This window comes from Marmota flaviventris, chromosome 17 (genome assembly GCF_047511675.1).
Source record: "Marmota flaviventris isolate mMarFla1 chromosome 17, mMarFla1.hap1, whole genome shotgun sequence".
NCBI lineage: Eukaryota > Metazoa > Chordata > Mammalia > Rodentia > Sciuridae > Marmota > Marmota flaviventris.
This window is the reverse complement of record NC_092514.1, coordinates 58882832-58909196: the sequence shown is the minus strand read 5'-3', so window position 1 is coordinate 58909196 and position 26365 is coordinate 58882832. Positions and strand designations below refer to the sequence as shown.

The window sequence follows — 26365 nt, the reverse complement described above, 5'->3', positions numbered from 1 at the left end:
GAGCATTGGCTGGATAACATGTGTGGCATGCATCGACGGATGGACAGATGCACAAAGACACGAACCGACCCGGTGGGTACTGGTGAGGATGAAGTCACGCTTCCATACCCAGTTCCTAGTGTGCTTAAACACAGAGGTGCGGGAGCAGGACTGGGCATCAAGGACCCAAAATTCTTCAATCTTGCTTGGTCTCCCCTAAACTAGTTGAACCAGCCTACTAGGTCCGAGGAGCCGCAGGGGGGCGACCGAGAGCTCATTCATTTCCCCTTTAAGGCTGAGGCGGAAGGGCGAGAGGGTGAAGGCCTTTATGTCGGCGGGATAGAAACAGACCCTCCCCTTTAAAAGGGCGGAGACGCTGGTGTGGCGGCGGCTTTGAATGCGTCCGGGAGCCTTGGCCCCCCGCCTCCTAGAGACCCTTCCTCAGCCTGCTCGGGAGTTGGAAAGACGCTTCCCTCTATTCCTGCACTCCGGTATCATCGCCCAGCGTCCGCCACTTCCATCTGGGTTGAGGCCGAGGCGACCCCCACCACCACCGAATCTGGGTGGGCCTGGCCGATCCACCCTCCGGAGCCCACCTGCTGGAGCCATGGTAATGCCGCGCCCACGCTAGGGGTCCTCCAGCTGCGGTCCCAGCTCCCGGAACCTGGTGGTTCCAGGTCCTCAGCCGCTGGGGATGCAGGGCCTGGGTCTGGGTGGGACTCAGGGTTCTAGTCTGGGTTTGGCCGGACGCGCTGGAATCCCTGGGAAAGCACATTCCCCTGCTCCACGCTGGTCCTGTTTCCCTCCTGTTGCCTTCCTTCTCTTTTTGGAGAATTGTTCATCCTTCCCAGTGCTCTCAAACGCCTATCTCTTGGATCCATCCCTCCCCTCTCTGCTTTTGCCCTCCCTGCACTCTGACCCTTGATCCCAGGGAAGGCGAGATCAGCATAGATAGCTCTTGATTCTCTGGCATCTGGGATCTGGCACAACCCCTGGCTTGAAACGCATCTGGAACTAGCCACAGCATCCCTGCTGGCTAGAAAGTAGGAACCATGGACGGGGGCACCCCACACTTCTGGGAGCCTAGCTTTTGGGCGCTGGATTAGGTGGAAGAAAATTCTTGGCTTGAGTCTCAGACACCAGACCATTGTGCCCAGCATGTTTGGATTTATGGTAGATTCTTATGTTTGACAGACTTTGGGGTTGTTGCAAAATCCTCAGGTCTGTGTACACAGTGCTGATCCTCACTTCCCACAGTGTTGTACTAGGGATGAACCCAGGGCCTCAGGCATACTAGACAAGCACTCTCCCACTGAGCTGCACCCCCATCACAGCACAGGGCTGATTCTGAAGAACTGCTTTCGTTCCCCTTGGCAGCCTTCTCTTTGCCCCTCTTTCAGGGACTAACACAGATGGATCTGAGTGGATTCTATTACAAGAAAAGATTTTTAAGTCATTTAAATCTTCAACTGAATCCCATTTTTTCTCTCCTCATCCCTTATTCCTCCCCCAGCACTAGCAAAAAACAAAAAAACAGTACACCTGATGGTCTTGTCAGAGTTGCGAAGAAGCAATGAGGACAGAATGTACTTGCAAATGGCATTTCTCCTCCAGCCTCAATTGCTTTGTTTTCCTTTCAGGCATGCAGTTTGCGGAAGCTGTTTACTGTGGAAGAGGAGTTTGAAGATGAGGTAAGGAAGTGTTGGTAATCAGAGATGGCAAAGGATATAAACATCCAGGTCCAGAACATTTTGGAGCAGCCTGCTGCAGCCTCCTTTCCATTGATATGTATATCTTTTTTATCTATGGAAGACATTGAAATGATAAGAAATGTAAACAACCTACTTAGCTGTCTTAGCAACAAACAAAAAAACCAGAGATGAGTTGCTTAATTGTCCTATCTCTAAGTTATTAGGGCCTTTTTCTCAGAAGCTCTGTCGTGTAGATGATTTAATTCACTTTCATGATAGCATACTGGAGGTGGGAAGAAGGTTTTTGGAGAGCCTAAATAAATAGTGTAGGAGACAGTACAGTTACTAGATGGCTTTTGGTTTGTGGTCACCAGCCGTCCATGTGAACCAGGGCAAATTGCTTCCGCTTTCTGTTCTACAATATAAGGGGCATTCTTCTGCCTCAGATCTTATTCCCTTCCCACTCATTCTCCTGAAGGTGAGGAATTCGACTAGATCTAAAGCCAGGGTATTAGAATCACCTTTATCTAGGCCCTACCACATGCCAATTAAGTCAGAATTTCTGGTGCTGGCAGGGGTGTTTCTGAAGTACAGCCAGAGACCTCTGAACTAATGGTCTCTGTAGCTCTCTTCACATTTAGAACCAATGGATATAACCTCATCCAGGAGGCTGGAAATTACCACCTCGGATCCTTTTTAGAAAGAGGAGGATTTAAATGAGTAAAGCCCAAAGAGGTAAGTTTAACTTGCCTGCCTGACAATATAGCACAAATAGCCAGGATGAGGACCCAGCCTTTTGATACCAATCTAATGGACATGGAACCTACTAAAATACATTTACAGAATAGAATTTTTCTATTTTCCAAAGACAAGCCATTCAATAATTACCTTTTTTTTGTGGGGGGTGTTTAGAATCAAACCCAGAGCCTTGTGCATACTCAGCATGCCTCTACTGCTGATGTACACCCTTAACACCAATAAAAACTACTTTTTGTCTCCCAGTGCTTTTCCCCCAAATTCCATTATGTTCAGATGTCTAACTTGTCCCTGGTATGGTGGTAAATTCTGCACCACTGTGTCCATCTGGGAAAATTGTAGTAAAATACATACATGGTACCTAGAACAGTGAGGTTGAAAATGTTAGTTTTTGTTATTACATGGGGAACTTAATTTTTTTTTTTTTTGTGATGCTGGGAATTGAACCCAGGGCCTTGTTTGTAGAGGCAAGCACTCTACCAACTGAGCTATATCCCCAGCCCTGGAACTTAATTTTTGTTTTTACAAATAATTAAAAATTACTAGCTTTGTCAAGGAGATGAGTCCTTGTCTTTCAGCTTTGGAGATGTGTGATTACAGGCTGAAAAGGCGACCCTCTTGGGTCTTAACAGGTAATGGAATTAAGGGACTGTTCAAGTTTCTGTTCTTTGAAAATGGCAGACCAGTCCCTTTCCCTCTTCCTAAGACACATGACATATTTGAGAGTGAGCTCTTTGGGAAAAAAGGAATCCATCAATATCCAGGTCATTGGGGTTTTATTACTTCTGTAATGCTAATCAATATTATTATTGCTAAATCCTAAAGTATTCCTGCTAGAGTATGGGACTCTTGATAATATACAAAGCAGGTAAAAAAAAAAAAACAAAAAAAAAAACTTTCTTTAGCCCAGACAATACAGTGTGGCAGCAGGGGTGTAGGTGGAGGGGAACTTTCTGTCAGTTAAATCAGCAGTTCTGACTCAAAAACACCCTCAGAACAGGTCTTTTGCTCTTGAAGGTGTCAATCTCACCTTGCTTCCCAACTGGAATCCATACTTAATTTAACTTGCCTGAAAAGCTATATTTAACTTCCACCTATTTTGCTGGATCCAGGGGTTCTCTGGCTTACTGAAGACTGATGTGGTGTGTGTGTGTGTGTGTGTATAGCTCCCTATTGCATTGATTGGACACCAGAAAGCTAGTTTTCTTGAGAAAGGTGCATGTCCTTGGGTGAGTCCTTTGACTCCCTAGTTCTCTGGGACATTTGTTTCTGCTTTTCTGCGCCTAATCTAGAGATTGAAGAAAGAGACAAACTACTTGCAGACTTAGCCTTAGAATGTTTCTGATAGAAGCCTGGTGGTAGGCTCATGGGCAAGGTTATAAGCAATTGGTGAGAGACATCCCTGTTGTCTTTTACACCTTGTTTTCCCACTTGCAAGCACACACACATATGTACTACATGCCTGCACAGTAAAAGTAGAGCTTTTTAAAAAAATTTTCCAAAACATTAACAAAAATAAAAATTTCCAGATGCAAAGATCTACTGTCTCTGCTTCTTTGTAGGATTTCTTATCTGCTGTGGAGGATGCAGAGAACCAATTTGCTGGCTCACTACCTGTGAATGCTGGGCGCCTACGACCTGTTTCTTCCAAGCCACAGGAGACTGTGCAGGGGCAGTCCTCAAAGTCACTACCATTACATCCCACTGCTTCTTCAGAGGCTTTGAGATTGCCAACCCTGGGACTCTGCCTCCCAACCTCCAGCATGCCCAGAGCCATCAGGGATCCACCTTCTACAGAAACTGTCCCCATAAGCCCTGCCTCAGCTTCCAGCAGCTGGACTGGCAATCAGAAAAGAATGACGCTGCCAGAAGTGCTCCAAGAGTCAGCAAGACCCCAGTCCTCAGCCTCCCGCCCCCTCCTCACCTTTGAGAGCCAACAGCAGGGATTGGGTGGTTTTGAGGGGCCTGAACAAGACGAATTTGATAAAGTCCTGGCAAGCATGGAGCTGGAGGCAGCTAGCATGGAGCTGGAACTTGGTGTTAGCAGTGAGGCCACACAAATCTCACCTGCCCAACACCAGGAGGACACAATCTTGGCTAAAAAGGCCCGGGTAGCTGATCTGAGTGGATCTTGCCAGCAGGGGCCCATGTCTGCCACCCACAAAACAGGTGTCATGTCAGCCCTGGATGAGCCTCTAGAGCCTGTTTCCCACTGTAGGACTCCACGGCCCTGCATGAAACCTGGTGCTGCAGGCAACATTCCTATGCCAACTGCTTTAGCAGTTCCTACTCAGCAACCCCACTGGGAAATCTGTCCCCAAACCCCCCCTGTTCCCGTACCCCAGCCTCTCCAAGTTGCTAGAAGACCTCTTCAGAGCAGCCCTCAAAATCGTTTGCCTGGTCAGCCATTTCAGTCTCCCAGTGCCTGGTTAAGTGGCAAACCTCATTTTCCTAGACCTCGAACTCCCAACTCCAGGTCTACTCCCTCGAAGACCAGCTCTGTGGTCTCTCCTTGGGATCCCTTGCAATCCCGAGCCCCAGTGTCTTCTGTTGAGTCTCCTGTCAGTAACCCAAAAGGTCCCCATTCCTCCCAAAAGGTTCCCCAGGCAGCTCTGCAGACCCCCATAGTCACCAACCACCTGGTGCAGCTGGTCACTGCTGCCAACCGGACTCCCCAGAAGCCCACTCGCCCCTCCACCCGAGCCAAAATGCGCCGCTTCCCTGGCCCAGCAGGACTCCTACCTCACCAGGTGAGTGACCTGGTTCTCTAAGACAGCAGAGATAAGGGAGAAAAGCAATAGTCCAGCACTGTCCCCTATCCAACCCTAGAACATCTTTCTCCTGAAGGGCAAGGAGGAAGGAAGTGAAGATAGGCAGCATTTGTAAAATTGTGGAAGAAGTCAAAAAAAGTGGGAAGGGGCCTGTTGATGTGGTTCAGTGGTAGAGTGCTTGCCTAGCATTTGTGAGGCCCAGGTTCCAGGCAAAAAAAGAAGTGGGAAGGAAGAATGCTAGAAAATTCACCCAGGGAAGAGGTGTGCATAAGGCTCTGAGAACTTCCTGGTTTTCATGTTTGTTTTCCTACTACTAGGGCAGGGAGGTTCATTTGTTCATATTTGCTGAGGAGTAGATATTGGGCAATTTGCTTTGAACTGAAAATACAAAGATTAAAGAGGGGGCTGGGGTTGTGGCTCAGTGGTACAGCACTTGCCTAGCTCGTGCAAGACCCTGGGTTCGATCCCCAGTACCACATAAAAAATAAATAAACAAATAAAGATATTGTGTACAACTAAAAAATAAATATTAAAAAAAAATAAAGAGGAACAATTTCTGTCCTAAGGAGCTTACAGTGTAGAAGAAACAGTTGTGAACAAATAATTAGGCACAAAGAGCCCAGTGTAAGAGTCATTCCCTGGCTGCTGGGGAGACATAGCTTACCTTGGGCTTGCTGGGTGGCTTTGGGTTGATGAGAAGGAGGTAAAGAGGTATGGGGGAGGGGAGGACAGTCCAGTGTGGGAAGACAGGAGGAGGGAAGAGGGAGGAGCCAGTGCAAAGCACAGATGCCCAAAAGCAGGTGCTCTCAGAGATCCACAGAACAGGTAACTGTGGCTGTTGCAGGGGGTCAATATGAGGAAGTCAGGGCTGAAGGGAAGACACCTCTGCTGAAAGTTTGGATTTAAGCAGTAGATAGGGTCTCACTGAATTGCTTTAGGGTCTCACTAAGTAGCTGAGGCTGCTTTGAACTCTCGATCCTCCTACCTCAGTCTCCTGAGCCACTGGGATTACAGGCCTGTGCCACTGTACCCAGCTCCTTTCCTTGGGTGTTTTGAAACAGTTTCTGCTTGTAACTTTCTCTTCCACAACACTTCAAGAGAAACCAGGGAGGCTGTCCATGTTCCTTCTGGGCTGGATCTCCCTAGAGGAAAGGGTTAGGTTCCTGAGAAGGGACCTGGGGAAAACTGTCCCTTAACTCCTCACTGGCCCCTCTATTTGGGTCACTGCCCCCTTTGGGCAGCCCTGGGTTTTGCTCCTGAGCCAGCTCCAGCTTCCTCACATTCCTAAAACGATCCCCAAAGTGTCTTTTTTGAGCTGCTAGTAAGGCTCTTGAGACTGCGTTAGGAGGGATGTAATATGTGTTAATTGTCCCTGATAGTTTCCTGAACTCATTATGTAATCCAGACAAGACGCTGTACTTGTAAATAACAGCTGCTGAGCTTGCTCTCACCTTCTCTTCTTTCTCTCCTCTTAGCATAGTGGGAAGAATCTGGAGGAAATCATGGTTTCCACACCCCAGACTCCAGCTCATGGTGCTCTGGCTAAATTCCGGACAGAGGTAACTTATTCCATGTAAATGTTAACTTCCTGGGCATCATTGAGAGTATGGGGTGTCCCTGCATATTGGGGGAGTTGGGAATTAAATGCTGCTGAGAAGGCAGCTGGAGGAGGTGATGATTTTACTGGCATAAAATAAGGCCTGTCCTGATGCCAGCCAGCCATTAACCAATGCCATGGGTCTAGCCTTCTTTCCTATATAAGAAATAAAGGCCCAGCTAGCTCCATCTTCCCCCAGGGAAAGAGAGTGTAATACATATTATGAGACTGTACTTTGGGAACCTTTTCTCTGAGGTTTCTGGGAACTGTGCAGGGGAGAATCTGCCTTCATCTTGCCTCCAAGGGGGTCTCTCTTGATGTGTGAGAACAGCTTTTCTCCTCTCTGGAGTTCTTGTTGGCCTACTCTACCCCTGGGCCCACTTTTGCTTTTAATTCTCTGAAGTATTTCTTCTCTTTGCTGCAGTTCCCCAGATTTGCCAGTCCATTTCAGATCCAAACCAGGCAATAGTCATCTGAATTAAAATCAGTTATTAATATAATAAGGCTAATGGTTAAAGCCAGAGACAAAATAAGATTACAGAATTCAAAATGGCAAAGACACTCCTGGAATCCTATATACATATATGGGGGATCCCTACCCCAAATTAGTACCACAAGAGACAAGCATGGTTAATCTATTGCTTCAATGTAATTAAAGTCAAGATTTGATTTTTTTTAAAAAAGCACCTTTGTTGTAGATGCTTAGTGAAAAATGTGATATGCAGCAAGATTTCACATAACCTTTTCTGACCTTGGAGATAATTGGGAGACTGTGACTACCATGCTATGGTTTTTCCTAGAGACTTACCCTTTGTCTCCCACCATTCATCCTGTCTCAGTCAAGGGTCTATAGGAAGAGAAACCTATTAACGCAGGCTCCCACTCTACTCTATACCAGGTTGTTGTTAGTTCCCAGTCATCAGTGGAGGAGGATTTTGAGCGAGGGCCCTGGCTGACCATGAAATCTTCTCTGGGCCTGGATGAGAGAGACCCAACCTGCTTCCTTTGTACCTATAGCATCATCATGGTACTGCGGAAGGTAAGGACTCTGAGCACTGAGACCCAATGAGAAGACCATTTTTCTCCCTTTCAACAATCTACTGCCCTAGTCCACCGTAAGAGGGGTTATCTGCTTCCTGTTACCCCAGGCCTATCCCTGAGGAGCAGCATGAGTGAATTTCCTTTGGTTGTATCTTCGCTGGCCTGCCTATTCACTATCATCCACAGTATTGGGCACAAGGAGAGCAGGCTCTGGGTATGCCTCTGCACTTCTAGGCACTGGATGGAGTTAAGCACAGTGCTACCCTCAGAGCTCCCCAGCCATCAAGGGCCACGTGGAGATACATGTTAGTACATGTATATGCTATATCCTTTCCCATGTCCACCATGATGAAGTGCTATATAAATACATGTACACAAAAGAAAGGAGGCAGGGGAGAGACATGAAGGACTGCCAGCTTCAGGCCTGCCAGAGAAGATAAGATATGCCCTTCCAATTGCCCCCTTTGCCCTCCATGACGGAAGATCATCACCAGTCCCTGGTTACCCCCAGCACACTTGGGGACTTGGGAAGGTGCAGGTAAGCCCTGATCAGCTCTGTGAATGCCTCTCTCTGTAAGTAGGCAGCCTTGAAGCAGCTCCCCAGGAACAAGGTCCCCAACATGGCAGTGATGATCAAATCCCTGACTCGGAGTACAATGGACGCCAGTGTGGTTTTCAAGGACCCTACAGGTAAGGAGTTAGGTTCTGGGAATGTCTTGTTGTGGCCTCGGTTGAGGTCAAGAGAGGAGGAGAAATCACTCCCTCCATTTGCAGGCAGAAACATTGAGGCAATGAGAACCCCACTTCCCAGCCAGGACTCAAACCAGTTGCTGTATTGCCCTTGATCCTGAGACTGATGGGCCATATGGTATTTGCAGGAGAAATGCAAGGGACCGTGCACAGGGTACTGCTGGAGACACGCCAGAATGAGCTGAAGCCTGGCTCAGTGCTGTTGCTGAAGCAGGTATGGGAGCTCTGATTGGGGGCTAGCCCTCCACCCCTCCCACCCTGGAGAGAACCCTCAGGTTTCCTGTGTTCTTTCCTGGCTGGCTGCCTCCCTCCTTATGCCCAAGCAAGGAGGGACTGGACTATTGGTAGGCCCTGGCTTGCTAAAGCTGAGGGCAGGCCTGAGGCCCTTGAGCTGCTCCTGTTCCTTGGAGATGGATGGATATGGAGGGTTGAGGGGAAAGGTGTGGTAAGGGTTCTACTTGGTACCAAGGCTGGGACAGGAGTGATTTGTGTGATGCTGATGCAGAAGACCCTTAACAGGCAGCAGGCGAGTACCAGGTGGCCATCTGGCAGCACCCAGTTCTCCATCAGGTCACTGACCTTCCCCTTCCTCAATTCCAGATTGGAGTGTTTTCTCCTTCACTCCGAAATCACTATCTCAACGTGACACCCAACAACCTGGTCCATATATATAGCCCAGATTCTGGGGACGGGAACCTCAAGCCATCTCAGCCTTTCTCCAAGGTAAGAGGAGCAGGATGGATGAACTCACAGAGGGTTCCTTCTGCCTGGATCTTCTCGGTTCTTCTTTCCTCCCCCCTGAGAAGCAGAGGTGTGAAGGGGACAGTTGCCCTGAGGCCAAAAGGTACATTTGGGGACAGAACTATCTCCTCCTGTTCCTGGTCTAGCCACCTGCTAGACAGGTTAGTAACAGTACTTAGAGGCACAGTTGGCTTCTTGGTGATCCCTGAGTGTCTGATGGCAGGCTTGAACATCTGAGAGGATAGCAGTCATTTGAGAACTAACCAAGGTGAGGGCTCACCAGGGATGGTGACAGAAAATGACTAAGGGTCAGATCTGCTGTGGGGTGGGTATCTGCAAAGAACAGCAAGCCACAGTGGACCTTCGGGTGACTAGCTCTTGCTCTGTCTTTCTTCCGGCCTTTGCCTTTGCTGAGTCAGGCAGACACTACCCAAAGCACTGGGAGCGCTCCTCTAGGAACCAAGGTGGCTTCACTGTCTCTGAGGTGATGGCTTTCTAGGCAGCTCCTCTCCAAGGTGAGAGTGCAGAGCCAGGCTTGTTTAGTTGTCTGCACCCTTCTTGGGATCCTGGCCCAATAGGGCGGGAGACTTGAGTCTTGTCCCAGTTCTGCTGATAATTTCCGCTGTGACCTTGGGCAAGTCCCTTCTCCTACCCTGCCATTGCTTCATCTACAGTACAAGAGTGTTAGACTTGATAACATCTAGTCCACTTAAGCCATTAGCTCTAATTTTTCTACTTATAGTTCCTTTATTTTTTCCCCTTAACACCTCCACATTCTTTTATTTTTAGTTGAAGATGGACACAATACCTTTATTTGTTTATTTTTATGTGGTGCTGAGGATCAAACCCAGTGCCTCGCACATGCTAGGCGAGCACTCTACTGCTGAGCCACAACCCCAGTCCCTCACATTCTCTTAAAATCACCCCACTTCTAAAAATAATCCTTATTTTTCTTGTAAATTTCTAATCATCATACTCATTGTAATGGTATAGAAAAGCAAAGAATGAAAGTCATCTTCTTCCACTTTTCATCCCCTAGGGCTAACCATAGTTAACAATTTAAGTGCCAGTTTTAATTACCTGTCCATATACTAGCGAGTTTGGAGATTATTAACAGCTCATATTTAATCTCAGGCTAACTCTTCAACATATTTCTGAGTGGCCTCTTTACTCACTGCTCCACTTATATAGATTCCCTAGAACACTAGATATCAACAAAATTAGAAAAGAAACTCACCCCTAATGGTTTGTTTTGTTTTAATTGTCTACTGGTTTGGGTGTTTGGTTTTTCAATTCCCTTCCCCAGCCTGGGCATGGGTGACCCCAGCCCCTGCCATACTCCTCCATTATGTTTCTTTCCTAAGCCCCCCACCAGGCCCTTTAAGGTCATCTGGGTAGAGTTGGTACCATCTGAAGGGATTTCAGGGTCATGGGTATTGGTGACCAGCTCCTCTGTCCCCAGGATCCAGGAAGCTTCCATGATGGCCTCCAGCATGATGTGGCCGCAAAGCCCAGGGAAGATCTCAGAACAGCACAGAACCCAGTGGCAGGGGTGTCCCCTGAGGAAGAACTTCCAGAAACAGGTAAGACAGTCAGTTGTCAGGATCAGGAAAATCTCTTTGCTCTGGCATAACTGGGCCAGAATCCTCCTGGCTACATTTTGTTCCTTCTCCTATGAGTCTCTGGACCTCGCATAATTTTATAGAAATCAAATATGGTATCTTGTTTGTCAAGGCTATAGTCCACAAACTAGTTGACAGTGTGATGGGGCCATGTAAAGTGTGATCCACATGTCTCCCCTGCTTCCAGGCCATGTGCTTTTCACCTCAGGATGCACTACCATCTTCTGTCCAGATGGACAGGCACTATCTTTGTGCCACATTTTGATTCCTCTGTGGGCTGATGACCAGACCATAGAGGCAGATTTCCCCATTCTGACTAAGCTCAAAGGCCCACTAGAGGGTGCTGAGAAATCACATCTCCATGTACTTACGTGGGGGCCCAGGATACAAACTAGAGAGGCCCAGATGCAGACCTGTTGTGGGCAGGCCCCAGGAGGCTGCATCACCCAGTGAAACAGAGTCCCGAGTTGCTTCCTTAGGCTTTTTTTTTAGGTATTGGGAATTGAACTCAGGGGCACTCGACCACTGAGCCACATCCCTAGCCCTATTTTGTATTTTATTTAGAGACAGGGTCTCCCTGAGTTGCTTAGCACCTTGCTTTTTGCTGAGGCTGGCTTTAAACTTGCAATTCTCCTGCCTCAGCCTTCCCTGCTGCTGAGTTACAGGCGTGTGCCACCGAGCCTGGTGCTTCCTTAGCTTTTTGATTCCAGAAATTCAGTCCTGTCTGAGCCCAAAGTTCATGAGATTATGGGTAGTTGTCTCACATTAACAATTCACAGTATGCCAATGGATAGACTAAAACCCATTTATTTATATTCTGTGAAAGAATATCTCCCTATGCTGGGCTCTTGCATTGTCTGGAATCTTGTGCTCTCTCTTTATAAGTAAGCTTGATGATAAGCCCAATCATCTTAATAATGTTGTTTGCCAGGTGTGATGGCATATGCCTGTTATCTCAGTGACTCACGAGGCTGAGAGAGAGGAGGATCACAGGTTCAAATCTAGCCTCAGCAACTTAGTGAGACCCTTAGCACTTTGGAAGACCTTGTCTCAAAAAAGAAAAAGGACTGGGGATGAAGCTCAGTGGTAAAACATCCCTGAGTTCAATCCCTAGTACCAAAATAAATAGTGGTTGCTAATGCAGAGCGATTCCTTAAGTACAGTGCTAATCACCTTAATTAAATTTTGAATGCTTCCCAAAGTAACTACTTCCTTTAATACACAGCAGCAGTCTGCATGAGTGCTCTTGCTAGACTTGGAACTAGGCTCTTAGGTGTAGCATACGAACAGTCTGACTTAACTCCTAGGGCTTCCTGTTCCTACTCAGGAAGGATTACCAATAGTGGTTCTGGTATCACTTGGAAGCAGAGTATGCTCACCTTGGGAAACTTGTTTTACCTCTTTATATCCTGTTCTCTCAGGTGAAGTGGGGTTTATCACAGAACCACCATGAGATGCCCTAATGAAAGGTTACTGATACACAGAGAAAGTACTCAGTAAGTTATTAGCTGCTCTTATTAACAAAAAGAAGGTTGATAAAGATTACTGCAGGCTGGGCGTGGAGGTGCACACCTGTAATCCCAGCAGCTTGGGAAGCTGAGGCAGGAGGATTGCAAGTTCAAAGCCAGCCTTGGCAATGACAAGGCACTAAGCAACTCAGTGAGACCCTGTCTCTAAATAAAATATAAAATAGGGCTGGGGATGTGGCTTAGTGGTTGAGTGCCCTGAGTTCAATCCCTGGTACCAAAAAAGAAAAGATTACTGCATGCCTGGAATCCAGTTACTCAGGAGGCTGAGTCAGGAGGATTGCAAGTTTGAGAACAGCCTGAGCAACTTAGTAAGAACTTGTCTCCAAAAGTAAAAAGAATGTAACTCAGTGGTAAAGAGCCTCTGGGTTTAATCCCCAATATCTAAAAAAAAAAAAAAAAAAGGGGTAGCGAGGAGGGGTTTACAAGGTTGGCTCTGTTTCCAGATTCTTGGACTTAAGCATACATTATCTGAGAACTGTGGTCGGTAACAATATTTTAATTGTATGATACAAGGAATTGAACCCAAAGGCTCTTTTCTACTGGGTTACAACCCCATCTCTATTTTTTATTTTGAGATGGGGTCTCACTAAGTTGCTGAATTTATGGTCTTGAATTTATGATCCTCCTGACTTAGCCTCCCAAGTAACTGGGATTACAGGCATGTGCCACCTTACCTGGCAGGAATGGTTACTTTCATTCCCTACTCCCGCTCAGGAATTTTGGGGAAGGGGGTGATGCTCTCTCCAACCATTAGAAGAGATACCAGATTAATGAGCTTTGTGATTTTGAATATATCCAGTGGCTTTTGCATCTTCCTTCTGCTATCCAATGAGAGAGTCACATAGGGAACCTCAGAAGCCTTCCTGCTTGGTGCTGTGCCTCTGGATGAAAGGAGAGGAACCACTGAGCCCAGGGGGACCCCCTTTCTTACCAGAACAGCCCAGGCATTATGCCCTGCCTTTTGCTGTGCATGTGTACTTGGGGAGCGGAAGGAGATGGAAGTCAGGTCAGTCTCAGGCCCACTGGCATGGGCACCACTGACTGGGAGGAGCTACCTCTCTGTCTGGCCAGGCCCTGTCCCTCCTGAAGGATAGGTACTTTAGACTCCAGGCAAGCAGAACCTTAATGTTGTCACTGAGGCTGCCTTCCTTACCCCTGCAGATGACTTGGATGGACTTCTGAGTGAGCTCCCTGAGGACTTCTTCTGTGGGACCAGCAGTTGGGACTGCCCCAAGGCAGGGCACCCACCATGAGCAAGCAGCCTCTAAGCTCCCAGGCAAGGCTCTGGGTATGTCTGGTCACATCCAAGGGAAAGAAGGCCCACAAGACTGGAAACTTGCCAAAGCTTGGGCTTCTGTGGTGCTCCTAACCTGGACGCTGCACCTGAAAAGTCCCTCTTCTCAGATTCTGCACTGCTGCGGCTTTGAGACGTCCTTGGCATTGTCATCCCAGACCTCAGCCAAAGACTGGCTCTTATCCTTCCTGTTTTCAAGCCCTCTGGCCCTCCATTCCTTTGGTCACCAACAGGAAAGTTGTATCATCTTTTCATTTCAGCTGAACTTGAGGGGATGTTAGACCTAGTTTGCTTGTCCCTTTACTCCCCAGTCTCAGGGAAGCTGAGGTGCTAAGAAGCCCTGTACCATGACAAAGACAAGGTTCCCAGGTGCAGGGGCAGTCGTGTGGGCTTTTGTACCTAGTTCTGAAATAAGAAGCCTCAGGCAGAGCCAAGCAACTCTGGTTCTTTTTTTTTTTTTGTGTGTGTGTGTGTGTGTGTGTTTTGTTGTTGTTTTTTTTTTTTAACACCTTTTCTTTTAGAAAATTTTAGACTTACAGAATTACTATAAAAATAGTTCAGCAAGTTTCCATATACTCTATATCCAATTTCCCCTATTATTCACCTCTGACATTAATATGGTACATTTATCATAATTAATGAACCAATATCAGTACATTATCACTAACTCACTTCATACTTGTTTCAGATTTACTCAGTTTCCCCTCATGTCCTTCCACAGTTTCAGAGGCCAATCCAGAATTCCACATTACATTTAATCTTACTGTCTCTTTAGGCTTCTCTTATTGGTGGCAGTTTCTCAGACTTTCCTTGTTTAGACAACTTCAACGGTTCTGAGAAGCACTGGCTGGGCATAGTGTAGGATGCCCTCTGTTAGGATTTGTCTGATGTTTTTCTCATGATTGGACTGGGGTTATATAGGTTTTGGGGAGGAAGAAAGAGATAAGGTGCCATTCCCCTAACATCTTGTCAGGGTTCGTGTGACCCTGGGTCACCTGGCTGGGGTAAGGTTCAGGCTTCTGCGCTGCTGAGTGGCTCTTTTCCCTTCTCCTTCCTGTTGTGCTGGAAGTCGCCCTGCACAGTGCACACTTCAGCGGAGGGAGTTCTGTTCCACCTCTTTAAAGGTAGAAGAGCTTCATATATTATTTTGAATTCTTCTGCACAGGAAATTTGTCTGTTCTCCCTCATTTATTCAATCATTTATATCAGTATGGACTCAGGAATTTATTTCATACTTTGGGTTGTAATCAAATAGTTCTTTATTTCTTTGCCAAGTAACTCCTCATTGCTGGAGCTTCTCAATACTACCTTTCAGACAGGAGTTGACAATGGCATGGGTGTGGCATAAAAGGATTAATTATTCAAGTTACCAAACATTGTTTTCCTTCCTGGGATGAAGGGCAGAGAGGAAAACTCTCCCAACTCCTGGACAAGCAAGGGCAGGTTAAAGATCCCAGTTTGACACCAGCCTCCCCTGCCTCAGCCAGGGGCCTCCCATGGACCTGGGCTCTGCACTGCTCTGGGAGGAGGTATTAATCTCCTTTTCCCAAAGAGCAGTGGATCCTATAGAGGCAGAAGTGAACAAGCACCTTGAAAACTCCATGTTCAGTTGACTGTTGATTGAAGCGGGCCCTGTTCCAGAAGGCTTTTGTGCTCCTAGGCCTGGCAGGAGAGGGCTAATTTCCCAGCACTCTTGCCCCTTCACGTTCCCATTTGGTCTTCCTACTTGAACATACCATGCATTTCTTCCGCCCACAGTTCACAGCTTTAACCTCTGTAGCTTAGATCTGGGACAGAGCCCATCTATCCCATGGTAGCTAGACCACCCAGCACCCTGACCTACAATCCCCCACTCCAGACACTTCTGAGTCCTGGACCCCACTGCTCAGCCTCGACTCATCCCAAACTACTGCATGTCCTGGTTTCTTGGGTGCTTCAGGCTCTGAGCTCTCAGAAGCCAGGCTGGGCATCGAATCTCCTGGCACTGTTTCCTCCAGCACTTCTGGGCTCCTGTGAGACCATGGGCAGGCTGAAGCAAAGGCTTTCTTTCTCTGCCTTCAGCAAGCTAATGCTAAGTACAAGGAGACCCACACACAGGATCTCTAAGGGACAGAGCTGTAGTCAGCACCTTCATGCTTGTGTGACATGGAGGCAGGAAAAGAGGCTGGGTTGGAACTGTTGAGTGCCTTAGGGGGAAAGGGGACGCCTACCACCTGGGCCCCTCTTGGCCCCAGCTGGCCTTACCAGACTCCCAACCCTGGGAACCCAGCTGTAGGTGCTCAGCCTGGCCGTTGGCGGGACAAATAAAACACTGAATGGGTTCCAATAGGGTTAATCACAGCTTCATCTATAGAGGAGCCTTTCTCTGAGGATCTCCAAGCCCTCACTGTGCATGACCTCATTCCTCTTCTGGGATCCCCCACCCTGGAATGCTACCAAGATGCTGGGGCCAGGCAGAGAGTGAGTGAACAGAGGGCCAGGGCAGTGCCAGAAAAAGCCCAAGCTGCTGCCACCCACTTGGGTGGGCGGATGAGTGTTTGCTCTGGCAGAGAGTAGGGGCCTCCATTCAATGCACTACACATTAAAAGTCTGGCCCGCCTTGAGCCAAGTGCTCCTAGACACCACATCCAGACTGACTGTGTGCCCTGGAGCCCCATGCAGCATGGTAGAGTAATGTCTACAGCATGGGATAGGTGCTTGCAAAGCCTGCCTGGAGTTCTTTAGAAGCACAGATTGGGGAGTAGCTGGAACTATAGGCTGGAGCACCTGGGGTTGCTGTAGAGACATCTCCCCAGAGCAGGTGATCTTGGAAGTGGGCTTGGAGGAGTGAGTATAAAACGGCATGAGCAGGAATGGCAGGGAGGAGGGAGGAGCCTTGAGGAGAATGCTAATGTCATGGGACCATCCCAAGGAACTGGGGCTTAGCTGGAGAGGACAGGTGCTAGAAGTTATTAGGTTTTTTTTTTTTTTTTCCGAGGGGGGTACTGAGGGTTGAATTTAGGGATACTCGATCACTGAGCCACATCCCCAGCCCTATTTTATATTTTATTTGCAGACAGGATCTCACTGAATTGCTTAGTGCCTTGCTTTTACTGGCTTTGAACTCGCAATCCTCCTGTCTCAGCCTCCAGAGCTGCTGGGATTATAGGCGTGTGCCACCACACCTGGCATAAATTTTTAGTTTTTAAACAAGTGAATTGCCATTTTAGATCATTCTGGCAGGAAAATAGAGGTAGGTGTGACCAGAGGTAGGAACACCAATCAAGTTGGGCTGATCCTGCTTTAAGGCTTTGAGAGCCTGAACTTGACAGTGACTGAGAATGTGAGAACAGGAGTTAGAATTAGTCTGTGTGCAGGGACCAGGGAGAGGACAAAGTGAAAGCTACCCATGCAAAGGTTATGGCAGGGCCAGGGCAGGGAGGAGCACCAAGAGCGCACTGCACTGTGGGGCAGACATCAGCCCAGCCTCAGCCTGCCAATTCTGGAGTTAGAAGAACTTCAGTGGGCCGTGGGTGGTGTCCTTTTGCCCTCCCCTTCCACAGCCTGTCAGTCACACCAGCTGGGGTGGTTTCACGGTCTCATTCCTCCCCCTAGAGGCTCCTGGAAGGAGAGCTGCCTTCTCTTCAGAGTAAACAGGTTTGCAGCTAGAAGATCTCTCTAGTTCAGTCTCCAGAGTTTCAAGGTCAATCCCTTGACCCCTTCAGGCATGCATGTGCATCCCCTTAGGAGCTGGAGGGACAGTAATCATTGAGGGTAGTCTGTGGAGACCAAAGACCACACTGTCCCGCTCAGGGAGTGGGGAGGCTTACAGAACTGTCTTCACCACATGTGGTCACAGCAGCTGGGCCCAAAATGCACTGTCCATGGCATCAGGCCCATGATGGGGTCTTGGCTCTGGCCCTCAAGCCATGCGACCATGAGCTAGTGATTTTCCTTGTTAAGCCTTAAATCTTAAAACAGAGCTAAGACCTCCCAACTTGGGAGTTCAATTGATAATTAACCTAACCATATCATTTACTGTCAAAACCTGTTTTGTATTACTGTATTATTTACCTGGTCACCCAAATGAAGATGGATATGAACGTGACTTAAATTGTAAAGGTTCACACCACATGCATATTGCTATTACTATAGGTGCCAGGAAGAGCTGTTCATCTTCTCAGTTATCAGTCCCAACCTCCCCTTACTTCCTGTGCTGAGATCTGCCCTCTCTCCTCCCTATGGGCCAACCTGGGCTCCTTCTCTCTAGTCAACGTCACAGAGGCTGTATCACCCTCCGTCGGCCTGGCCCTTCCCATCCCATCCCATCCCATCCCATCCCATCCCATGGCTGCCTGCTTCACTCATCTTGGACCTTGCCAACCCGAGACACACTAGAGATGTAGGAGGATGCGGTCCTGGAGTCCTGAGGTAGCCTCAGTTGAGGACCTGCTGACCAATCAAATGGGGCAGGAGCTGGCCCAGCACCATCTCTGCACCAGGATCATGATTCTCGGCAAACTGTTTACCAGAGTAGTGAAGAGCCTATTTATAGTCTCAGCTGCTCTTCTCCCTGCTCACGGGGGAGGGGGAGGAAACAGGCTGATTCTCCAGAGCGAGGGTGGTAGTCCCGCTGAGGAACAAGGATCTGTCCAGGTGCCACTGCCCAGTCTCCCGGGCCCCTCCCCATGGCAGGGGAGACCTTCCCCTTCACCTCCTCTACGCTGCGTGCTCTCCGCCTGCAGCGGGAGTGGCTGGAATGGGAGGATCGGCGACGAGCAGCTGCCCAGCAGTGCCGCAGCCACAGGTGCCCCTCAAGTTTCCAGGCCCGACTCACAAGGCCTCGCCGCTCCTGCCGGGACCCAGCTGTCCACAATGCCCTCTTCTCTGGTGACCTGCAGCAGGTTCAAGCTCTGTTCCAAGATGAAGAGGCTGCCAACATGATTGTGGAGACTGTGAGCAACCAGCTGGCCTGGTCAGCAGAACAGGGTAAGGAGCACCAGGGAGAGGTCAGGGAGGAGGGAGAACAAAGAAGGGTGGGGGAGGGGAGGGGGAGAATCTAGGCTCATCCTCTCCCTGCACACCCAAAACTAGACCATCCCTTGCCACCACCTATCGGAAGTGGTGGTCTATGTATCTTTTCAGAATTAAAAGTTATATTATTAAAAAAAAAAAAAAAAAAAAAATATATATATATATATATATATATATATATATATATATATATATATATATATATTTGTTGATGGACCTTTATTTTATTCATTTATTTATATGTGGTGCTGAGGATCAAACCCAGTGCTTCACACATGCTAGGCAAGTGCTCTACCTCTGAACCACAACCCCAGCCCAAAAGTTATAATCTCTAAGCGTATTATATACAGATTGTGTAAATTTTATATTTAGTTGACAAATAATTGAATAGACATATCACACATTTGAATTTTTTTTTTCTTTCATAGAATAAAATTACAGGGCTCAGGTTATAGCTTAGTGGTAGGGTGCTCGCTTCACACGAGTGAGGCACTGGGTTCAGCCCTCAGTGCCACACAAAATAAAATAAATAAAGGTATTGTGTCCATCTACAACTAAGAGGGGAAAAAAACAAAAGAATGAGGGGCCAAGATTGTGGTTCAGTGGTAGAGCGCTGCCTAGCATGTGTGAGGCACTGGGTTCGATCCTTGGCACCACATAAAATAAAATAAAAGTATTGTGTCCATCTACAACTAAAAAAAAAATTTTAAAAAAAGAATAAATTACATCCCACATAAAATTTTATTTTATTTTTTGGTGCTGAGGTTTGAACCCAAGGCCTCTTGCATGCTAAGCATGCATTCTATCACTGAACTACACCCCCACCTCACATGCAATTTTATAACCTGATTTTTTTTTCATGTAACATCTTTCCATGCCAATAACCATAAATCTATAAAATATTTTAAATAGGTGCATAAATTCTATGCAGGTGTACACCATGATTTATATAACAAGCCCCCAGATACAGACGATAGATTAGTTTATTTTTTTAAAAAAAGTATCTTTAAGTCAGGCACAGTGGTGCACACCTGTAATCCCAGTGATTTGAGAGGCTGAGGCATAAAGATCGCAAGTTCAGGGCCAGTCCTAGCAATTTAACAAAACCCTCAGCAACTTAGAGAGACCCTGTCTAAAAATGAAAAATTACAAAATAAATAGGGAGGCAGTTCAGTGATAAAGCTCCCCAGGTTCAATCCTTAGTACCCCCTCCCCATAAAAAGAAGCTTTTTTAAACTTTTAGTTATTTATTTCTTGTGGTGCTGGGGTTCAAATGCAGGCATGCTAGGTAAGCACTCTACCACTGAGGTACATCCCCAGTCACCCCTTAACTTTTTTTTTAATTTAATTTTATTTTTTTGTTGAACTCAGGGCCTCATGCTCCCTTAACTGTTTTAAATAGCAGTGTGATGAACATCTTTATGTACTTGCCAAATGATTTTTCTAGGATGCATTCTGGCTAGCAGATTTGTTCATATCAACCGAATACCTCAAGTGAGACTGCAATGAAGATTGGCAGAAGATTGTCTCAAACCCCATCCTTGGATTGGGGCCTTCAAAATCCTGGGGAGAGCTTACAGATCCAGATGAGTCACAGTCACTCCATGCTGGAAATTCTGTCTGACCATGATAGTGAGACTGTGACCTCACCCAGGGCCTCCTGGTCTTGTCCCGCAGCTTATTCCCTGGATGGGGCTTAGCTTTAATTTCAATCCTAATAAAAAGCAAAACATGCTTTACCAAAGATTTGGAGAAACCAAGGACTTACTTTGCTAGCATGCAAATAACATATTAAGTATCAATGTCTTTTAAATAAGTCCTGGACTATTTCCAACTTTTGAATCTAACACCAGTCACATGATCATTCCCCTTTCCTCAATCCTTTTTTTTCCCCATTCCACCTCTAATCCTCCCCCTCCATCATTCCGCCTACTTCCACCCAATTCTCTCTGCCCAGGAGTATCCTACAACTCATTTTTGTTCTTTGGCCTTTCCTAGGCTCAGGCCCAGGCCCACCTGTGCATAACTACTGCACCACAAAGCCAGAGGTGAACAAAAAGAGCCACCAAATCCATTAGCAGCTCAAAGACCCTAAGGTTTCCTTAATTGGCGTTTGTGATTTTTTTTAAATATTTATTTTTGTATTTGTAGTTGAACCCAATAACTATTTATATGTGGTACTGAGGATCAAACCCAGGACCTCGCTCGAGGCAAGCGCTCTACTGCTGAGCCATAACCCCAGCCCCAAGGCTGTTGTGATTTTATAGCAATTATTCTTTTCTGTGATACATACTATGTTTTCTTACAGACTGAGAAAATATTCTAAAAAGCTGTTCTAATTTATACTCCCAATTCAGGCCTTGAGTTCCTTTCCACAGATACAGCCTGGGACAGTGCTTGTGTTTAGTGGACTCTGCAGGGGGAGACCAGCCCTAACTGTCAGCTACAAGCCAGTATCCCCAACCTTGCCCTTCCCACCCACCTTACCCAGTCCACCAATTCTACTTGTTCTTAGGGTTCTGGGTACTGACACCCAAGACCAAGCAGACAGCACCCCTCACCATCACTGCGGCCAGAGGCTACACGGATTGCACCCGCCACCTGATCCTGCAGGGGGCAGAGCTGGATGCCCGTGTTGGAGGCCGGGCTGCCTTGCACGAGGCCTGTGCCAGAGCCCAGACTGACTGTGTGCGGCTCCTGTTGACCTTCGGTGCCAAGGCTAATGTGCTGTCAGAGGAGGGCACTACACCCTTGCACTTCTGCACAACCCCTGAGTCCTTGCAGTAGGTGCCCGTGGGTGGGGATGATTTGGGCAGGAGTGTGTGTATGCATGTGTGTCTTTAGCTTGCATGGCCAAGACAAGAAGAACTTGACATCCAAACCCAGCTTTGTGGTTCCCAAAGCATTCTGCCACTGAGCTACAAACCCCAATCCACCCCCTTTTTTTTGAGATAGGGTCTTGCTAAGTTGCCCAGTCTGACCTCAAACTTAGGATCCCCTGCCTTAGTCTCCTGAGTACTGGGATTGCTAGCGTGAGCCACTGCCATATACATCTTCATAACAACCTGCAGACAGGCCTCAGTCTATGAATGAGAAAATTGAGGCTCAGAAAGATTTAGTGTCTTGTCCAATATCACATGTGTTAAACTCAGGAGGCAGAAGCCTTGTTTCTTTTGGGAAAAACCCTGTTCCAATTCTAGTTTCAAATTCCCTGTGAATCCTCTATAGTCAGATTAAGAAAGGCACCAGGAAACATCTAGCCATGTTTCCCAGCCTCACCATCAGTCCCTCTTCTTTGCTTTTCCTTCCTTTTTTAAGGTCAACAGTGGTTGACCCCTTTTACATGATATTTGCCCTTTTACAAGTCAAGTCAACAGACTGGGCTAGCAGGTAATGATTCAAGACATTGCACAGCCCACATGCTGGGGATCTCTCTCCCTGCTAGATCTAGGCCAGTGGTGGACCGGGAAGTGATCCAAATTTGCCAACTCTTTCTTAGGTTTTTATGGGTGTGTCTGATGTGGCTGGGAACAAGCACTTCCCAACAGACTTATCCTTTTATGCAAAGTGAAAATGGCCACTTTCTGGAAGCCTATTGAATGAAATTTTAAGTGTTACTTAAATTTAAGTATTTATTTTTTGATATCAGGTATTGAACCCAGGGGGCGCTTAACCATTGAGCCACATTCCTAGCCCTTTTTATTTTTTATTTTGAGACAGGGTCTCACTACGTTGCTTACGAACCTGGGATCCTCCTGCCTCAACCTCTTGAGCCACTCGGATTACAGGCATGTGCCACCATGCCTGGCTCTTTAATTTTTTTTTTTTTTTTTAGTACCAGGGATTGAAAGCCGGGACACTTCACCACTGAGTCACATCCCCAGCCCTTTTATATATTTTATTTAGAGACAAGGTCTCACTAATTTGCTTAGGGCCTTACTAAGTTGCTGAGGCTGTTCTTGAACTTAAGATCCTCCTGCCTTAGCCTCCTGAGCTGCTTGGGATTACAGGCATGTGCCACCATGTCCAGCTGCTAAATTAAGTATTTAGAAACAAAAATTAGCCCATGATTAGAATTCGCTGAGGAAATGAGTTCAGTAGTTCTTGGAAAACTGGTTGCTACTTGACTTTTGGACACTGAGAAAAACACCTATTGAACTTGGCATCCTAGCCATCTGGGGAAAGGATACCTGATTATTAGAGTTTCACTGGGGTTGATGAATCTGCTTTTAGCTTTCCAGCAACTGCCATTCTGGCTTGCTTTATTTATTTATTTTAGTTGTAGTTGGAAACAATACCTTTATTTTATTTATTTATTTTTATGTGGTGCTGAGGATTGAACCCAGAGCCTCACACATGCTGTGCCAGCCCTCTAATGCTGAGCCACAACCCCAGCCCCCATTCTGGATTTTTAATTATAAATGATTCTTAGTTTAGTTTCATCATTATTAGTTTGTTGCATGTTTGGTTTTGTCCATGGTGGGTAATAATGCATGTTTGCGGCAGTGGTGTTCTGGCCAATAATTTTTCCAGGATCTTGGAGACTGTGAAACATGTGCTCTTTAAAACGCTTTTTGTTTAATTTTGTTTTGTCTAGGGGGAAAGTTGAGTAGGGAGGTCCCCAAGTACCTTCCTTTGCCCAAATGAACCTGGCTTGGTCTAGAAGAATGGTCTTCAAATTTGGAGGCAGGGAGATAATATTAAGATTTCTATTTATTTATTGTTTTGCCTCATGTGCTTTAAATTTGTTTCATAGTGCACATAGGAATGGGTTTTCAAAATCTTGTGCTATCAAAATGTTAGACCACTGGCAAATGATCTAAGCTCAGGCCTTGGGGTCCCATTTTAATGAAGAGTAAGGGTGAAATCAAGGAGGGAGTACTAATTCTGGTGCAACCACTAATTTGTTATGTGTCCTTAGCTGCTGTGCAAGACCTTAATTTTTTCATGTGAAAATTAAGACGCTTCTGGTAGCTCTGATGGGGCCTTCCATCTCTGGTGTCTGTCATGGGGCTTTTGTGATCTGGAGAACATGAGGCTGTATGTACCTCAAAGTAGAGGGGTGGGAAGAAGAGGGGTTGCTCTCAGTCCTGACCTTGGGCCCTTGCATTCCTGTTTTCAGGTGTGCCAAGCTGCTGCTGGAGGCAGGAGCAACCGTGAACTCAGCAGCCAAGGAGAGTGAGGTGACGCCCCTGCACGTGGCGGCAGCGCGTGGCCTGGAGGCGCACGTGGTTCTTTACCTACAGAAAGGTGCCAAAGTGGGCCTGCGCACCAGCCAGGGGGAGACAGCGCTGAACGCAGCTTGCGCTGGAGCTGAGGGCCCGGGCAGCAGCCGACAGCATGAGGCTGCGGCACGGCACCTCCTAGAGGCCGGGGCTGACCCCCGGGCAGCTGGGCGTAAGCGCCATACACCACTGCACAATGCCTGTGCCAACGGCTGCGGGGCCCTGGCTGAGCTGCTGCTGCGATACGGAGCCTGCGCTTGGCTCCCCAACGGAGCGGGCCACACACCCATGGACTGCGCTCTGCAGGCTGTGCAGGATGCCCCCAACTGGGAACCCGAGGTCCTCTTTTCAGTGCTGCTGGACTATGGGGCCCAGCCTGTGTGCCCTGAGGTGAGTGGGGGAGGCTGAGGAAGGAGGCTGGGATGAGGGTTTGGGGGCTGAGTTGCAGCAGCCCTGCCTCTGGGGAAGAGAGTGTTCCAAGAGACTGGAAAGGCCATCCTCAGTTGCCAGAGGTTCCTCCCCATCTTGGGAGTGGAGAGAGGGTTGGGGGTGCAGTGTCCAAGCATTGAAGGAAACTCTAGCCAAGAGGTTGGAGCATGCTTGAGGCTGGGGAAACAAGCATGATGAAGGATGAGAAACTCAGATCTTAGTTCCCCAAACAAGAGTGTGAGTGGGGATTTGGATTAGGCTGAGCTTGGATCTGCCCTTGGATGGGGGAGGCAAGGAGCCCCTAAGACCCTCTTTTGATTCCTAGATGCTGAAACATTGTGCCAACTTCCCTCGGGCTCTGGAAGTTCTGCTTAATGCCTATCCTTGCATCCCATCCTGTGATACTTGGGTGGAGGCAGTGCTTCCTGAGCTGTGGCAGGTATGTCCACCCCAAGGGCAGAGCTCCTTCCTGAGGGGATGGTGAGAAAAGATGAGCCACACGCCTGTCCCTCAGGGACCAGCTTCTGGAGGGAGGCGCAGGAAAGCCCTCTGCAGAAGAGGATGGGCAGAGTGAAACCCCTGGCCTCCCAACTCTTGCAGTACAGGCTGACCTCTGCTTTTACACACCTGCCCAGCCTCGCTCACCAACATGACTGAGACCCTGCCCTGAGGTGTAGGGAGCCCCAGCTCCCCTACCATGCCAGGGCCTCTCACCTATGAATCCAAGTCCTTCCAGATATACCAAGTGGATGCAGGTTGCAGAAGCCCAGCACCTCACTGCTAGGTTGCCCTAGATGGAAGGGCAGAGTCAAGGGAGCTGGGCCAACTGACCCTCTTTCCCTCCTGGCCTAGGAGCATGAAGCCTTCTACAACTCGGCCCTATGCATGGTAAACCAGCCGCGGCGGCTGCAGCACCTGGCCCGACTGGCAGTGCGAGCCCAGTTGGGTAGTCGCTGTCGGCAGGCTACCACCCAGCTCCCACTGCCCCCACTTCTCCGAGACTACCTGCTGCTTCGTGTGGAGGGATGCATCCAGTGAGCTCCATGACAGGCCACTGCCACAGCTGTCCTGCCCCTTCTATCTATCCCTGTCCTCAACCCTAGGGAAATGATTGCTGGCTCTCATCTTTGTGCTTCACACACCCTCCTGGACCAGCTCATCCTTCCACTAGCTTCTTGAGCCACCTGATGACCATCCGCCATCCTGAGCTTCAGACCCTTTCCCTAGGGGAAGATCTATACTCAGCCTGTTCCCAGACTCAAAGAATGTTCACCTCCCCTGCCTGGGCATGATTGGATGGCTCCTCCATCTACTGTGGTGTCCTTGGTGCCTCTCTCTCCCGCCACCCATATACCTGTTCTGCCTCTTAAAGAGTGACAAGATCTTGCCTCTGCCTGCCCTGTTCCCACCTGCTAAGAGCCACAGCCAAGTAATATGATGCATGGCATTTTTGGTTGAAAGGTGATGCCAGCAAGCCATTGAGATGATATGATTATGTTAAGATTTGCATTCATATGAATATTGGACTCCTGCTGTTCACCTTGGCCTACTACGGGACTCCTGGAGAGTTCCCATTGGTTGGGGAAGTGCGGTAGGAGGGAATTCCGGAGGAGGGACTTCCTGTTGGGACTCTGGAGAAGCCGCGTGGGTCGGCAATCTTCCCGGGAGCGTACGGGGCATTGGCGGCAGTTTCAAAAATAAAGTTTGTTCCTGCTTGAGTGGCTCGTGATTTTGTGCCCAGCCAGACTGCAGCACCCACCCAACCTGCCTTTGTCACCTCAAGGCGGGTCTTGAAACCCATGCCTTGAATGGATGCTGAAATAATCTTTGAGTCACACCTCTGATCATTCCAGTAGTGGCTCTCTCTACCTTCAGGCAAAATCAAAACTCAACAAAAGGGGTCCTTGGGGTGTAGCTCAGTGGTAGA

At 47.9% G+C, this 26365-nt stretch overlaps 2 protein-coding genes across 2 annotated transcripts; both read left to right on the top strand.

Moving 5' to 3' along the window:
- Positions 1 to 516: 516 nt before the first annotated feature.
- On the top strand, positions 517 to 14205 carry Hrob (homologous recombination factor with OB-fold). The gene is made up of 10 exons (XM_027947113.2): positions 517 to 589; positions 1620 to 1670; positions 3989 to 5176; positions 6673 to 6756; positions 7693 to 7833; positions 8417 to 8525; positions 8714 to 8799; positions 9186 to 9308; positions 10789 to 10909; positions 13639 to 14205. Exons 1-10 carry the CDS (start codon positions 587 to 589, stop codon positions 13728 to 13730), a joined length of 1998 nt encoding a protein of 665 aa, XP_027802914.2. The 5' UTR covers positions 517 to 586; the 3' UTR covers positions 13731 to 14205.
- Positions 14206 to 18438: 4233 nt separating this feature from the next.
- Asb16 (ankyrin repeat and SOCS box containing 16) lies at positions 18439 to 26101 on the top strand. Its single transcript, XM_027947122.2, has 5 exons — positions 18439 to 18739; positions 21300 to 21567; positions 23907 to 24399; positions 24764 to 24877; positions 25291 to 26101. The coding sequence occupies exons 1-5, from the start codon at positions 18439 to 18441 to the stop codon at positions 25474 to 25476; spliced, it is 1362 nt and encodes a 453-aa protein (XP_027802923.2). The 3' UTR covers positions 25477 to 26101.
- Positions 26102 to 26365: the final 264 nt, after the last annotated feature.